Source organism: Oxyura jamaicensis, chromosome 22 (genome assembly GCF_011077185.1).
Source record: "Oxyura jamaicensis isolate SHBP4307 breed ruddy duck chromosome 22, BPBGC_Ojam_1.0, whole genome shotgun sequence".
NCBI classification, from domain to species: Eukaryota; Metazoa; Chordata; class Aves; order Anseriformes; family Anatidae; genus Oxyura; species Oxyura jamaicensis.
Window position 1 is genome coordinate 5,027,627 of NC_048914.1, and position 2,822 is coordinate 5,030,448.

General features: G+C 54.3%; 1 protein-coding gene and 1 long non-coding RNA gene across 2 annotated transcripts in view; one reads left to right on the top strand and one right to left on the bottom strand.

Moving 5' to 3' along the window:
• The first annotated feature begins 1,461 nt into the window (after positions 1 to 1,461).
• Positions 1,462 to 2,042, top strand: LOC118177477. Its single transcript, XR_004755809.1, has 2 exons — positions 1,462 to 1,561; positions 1,864 to 2,042. It is a non-coding gene; the product is annotated as an uncharacterized LOC118177477 (long non-coding RNA).
• The window catches only part of TM2D2 (TM2 domain containing 2), a 1,452-nt gene continuing 587 nt past the window's right edge, over positions 1,958 to 2,822 (bottom strand). Inside the window, exons 3-4 of the mRNA XM_035345197.1 lie at positions 2,701 to 2,816; positions 1,958 to 2,500 (exon numbers count right to left, since the gene is read on the bottom strand). Coding sequence (XP_035201088.1) covers positions 2,287 to 2,500; positions 2,701 to 2,816 — 330 coding nt within the window. The 3' untranslated portion in view covers positions 1,958 to 2,286. The remainder of the gene's footprint in view (positions 2,501 to 2,700; positions 2,817 to 2,822) is intronic.

The following is a 2,822-nucleotide window of genomic DNA, read 5'->3' on the forward strand; positions in this document are numbered from 1 at the left end:
AAGGCAGAACAGAGAACGCTTGAGAAGCTTCAGCGTAGCGTTGAGGAGAAAAATGGCGCGGAAGCTGAGATTCTGCCTTGGATGTGCGGAATCCATGGGCGGCAGGGCAGCCACAACTTCTGCCTCTGAGTACGAGGGCGTGAGGAGGGGTTGGCCTGGTGTCCGACACCCTCAGCACTCAGCGCGGTCAGCGACGGCCTCGGCTACGGGAGGAATCTGAGCCCCTGCTGTTAGTTGGCAGCTGCGGGGCTGAGAGCATGTGGAGATGTTAATGATGATGGGCTTTTGCACACAGGATTATTATTTTTTTTTCCTTCTGGCTTGCAGCTTAATTTTTTTTCCCACCATGGGCCTTTCAGCCCCGTTGTTCCACTGGTCTGAAGAATGTGGTAGTTTTATAATGAACGCTCCCCCCACCCACCCCACAGCCCCGAGACCTATTCAGAGCTGCCAAATTCAGATTACTTGTGACCTAAATGGGATATAAATCCCATTCCCCAGACAGGAGTTGTTGCAACAAACCACAAACCAAAACTGGGACAGGCAGAATTCCCTGCCAAATCGAACCCTTTCGCAGTTCCACTAAGACAGAAGTCGAAGTAACACCGGCAGAAATTTGCTGAATGCAAACAGCTGGAGGGTGCTTAATTTGCAGAAATGTGTGAGAAGGGCAAGTATATGTCTGCTGTGTTTTACGTCAAATGTTAATTGACTTTTGCATATACGGTTCTGGTTCTGCTGGCTGGTTCTGTCTGTGTGTGACTTACTGTAACAGCTTCCTTTTCCCGTTTTTATTCAACTTGTGAAGTTTTCAGACTGCATCTGGTAAGGCTTCCTCTTTTGTGTGCGGTTGCTTGACGCTTCTGCTCCTTTCGGCAGCACACACGCTCTGTGCCGTGGCTGGAGCAGCGCTTCAGGCAGCTGGCTGCCTAGCACGAGGACGTGCGTGATGCGGGATTTACCCTTCTGCGATCCTGATCCCTTCCCAGCTCTCCGATGGCTCCTGGCCATCCCCTGCAGCTCCGGGGTGGAAATAAGCCTTTTGTCACTAATGAGGCCAAGCTTGTATTTGGCAGTTTTGTCCGTTTGCTGTCAATTAACTGGGGCAGAAGTTTACTGATTGGGACTAATGTCGTCACAGGCATAAATGTGCACGTTGCCTCTAACGCGACAGGAGCCGAGCTGATCTGCTTTATGAGGACGTTACCAGAGCCTGCAAGTAGAGCCTGGCAGAGTGACTGTAAAACGGTTGCCACTGACCCGCCGTGGGTTTTAACAAACGTGAGTATCCAACAGCAGCGGGAAGGCACGCGGCAGCTCCCCGTGAGGCTGCTCTGTGGCAGAACTTTAGATTTAGATTGACTGCAAGTCCCTTCTGCGCCATCACTTTTATTTTGCCCCTGCGCAGACTTCGAATGCCCACCTCAACCAGCTGTTCCCACAAGCCTAACCTCAGCTCCCCTCTCGTTCACGCTCTGCAGCCTGTCCCTGGAGCCAGCACTTAGCGGCAGCACCACGCAGGATGCCCTTAGCCGTGTAGGGTGGGGGACAGGAGAACCAGGTAACTGTAAAATAATGCACATGCTACTTTGGGGTGGCTGCAGTGTCCTAGATTTCTAGAATGTGGACGTGGTAGGGGAAGCCACGTCAGTGGAAACAAGTGCTTTGTTTTGTGATACTGAATTTACTTTTGCTGCACTGTGGCTTTTCCAGCCTGAAAGAAGTGCTGTTCTCCAAAAGGGTGCGGTCTCTACCAGATCTAACCCAGCTTCACACGAAGCAAGCACACATGGTCTTAGGCAAGTCAATTAGAACTGGAGCTCATGACTTTGCCACAGTCTCTCTAACACTGTTTGGTTTCAGCTGTAAAGGTTTGCTAAATCATCACACCCAACCACAGGATGGGGGCCTGCAGCTCTATGTGGATGTACCCTACTAGCATCAAAAATAAGTGGAGTCAGCTCTTTCCAGACTTTATTAAGATTAATTTGACTGCCAGTGTTTGCAAGATCTGAGTTCTTAAACTCTTACCAGTTGAGGGGAAAAAAGCCCAGATTATTGTAAACAAGCAAAATATATACTGAACAATTTTGTGTCCACGGCCTGTACAGAGGAATTAATAAGAGTAATTGTTCTGCAGATCAAGTTACAGCTTTGTAAATCCACGTTTGTACGAGGCAGAAACCCGCACGAGAAGTCTGTTCTGATGCTACGCAGCAAGTGGAAGCGTCCATCTCCAGTCCTGCGGAGACGCTGTGGTTTTCTCTGGAAGCAGCTTTGCTCCTGTCAGTACACGGTGCACCAGTTGCTGCCATCGCTGGGCATCAGCCCTCCGGTGATGAGGAGAATCAGATCCACGAACCACCAGATCCCGAGGCCTCCGAGCGTCAGCAGCTTCCCCACGGCGGTCCCCGTGTGGCCCAGGCAGAAGCGATCCACTCCGAAGCAACCCAGGAAAAACGAGTAGAGCAAAGTGGTTATAAAATAGTGTCCGGTGTACCTGCAACCGGCGGCGAGAGGTGGGTCAGCGGGGGGGGGGGGGGGACCGGGGGGGGGGGGGGCCCCCCCGCCCCCCCCCCCCAGCCAGACCCGGCCGCTCCCCGCTGCCGGCGGCGCGGCTCCCCCCGGCGGTCGCAGGGAGGGCAGCAGCCCGGGCCGTGCCGTGCCGGGCGGCGGGGGGAGGCCGTCCGCGGCTCCCACCTGATGCAGGGCTTGCTGCCGCGCAGGAAGCTCCGCGGCTCGGCGCACTCGATGCCGTCCAGCGCCCGGCACTGCACCCGCGTGTGGTCCACGTCGCCGTGCGCCTGCCCGCCGAACTGGGG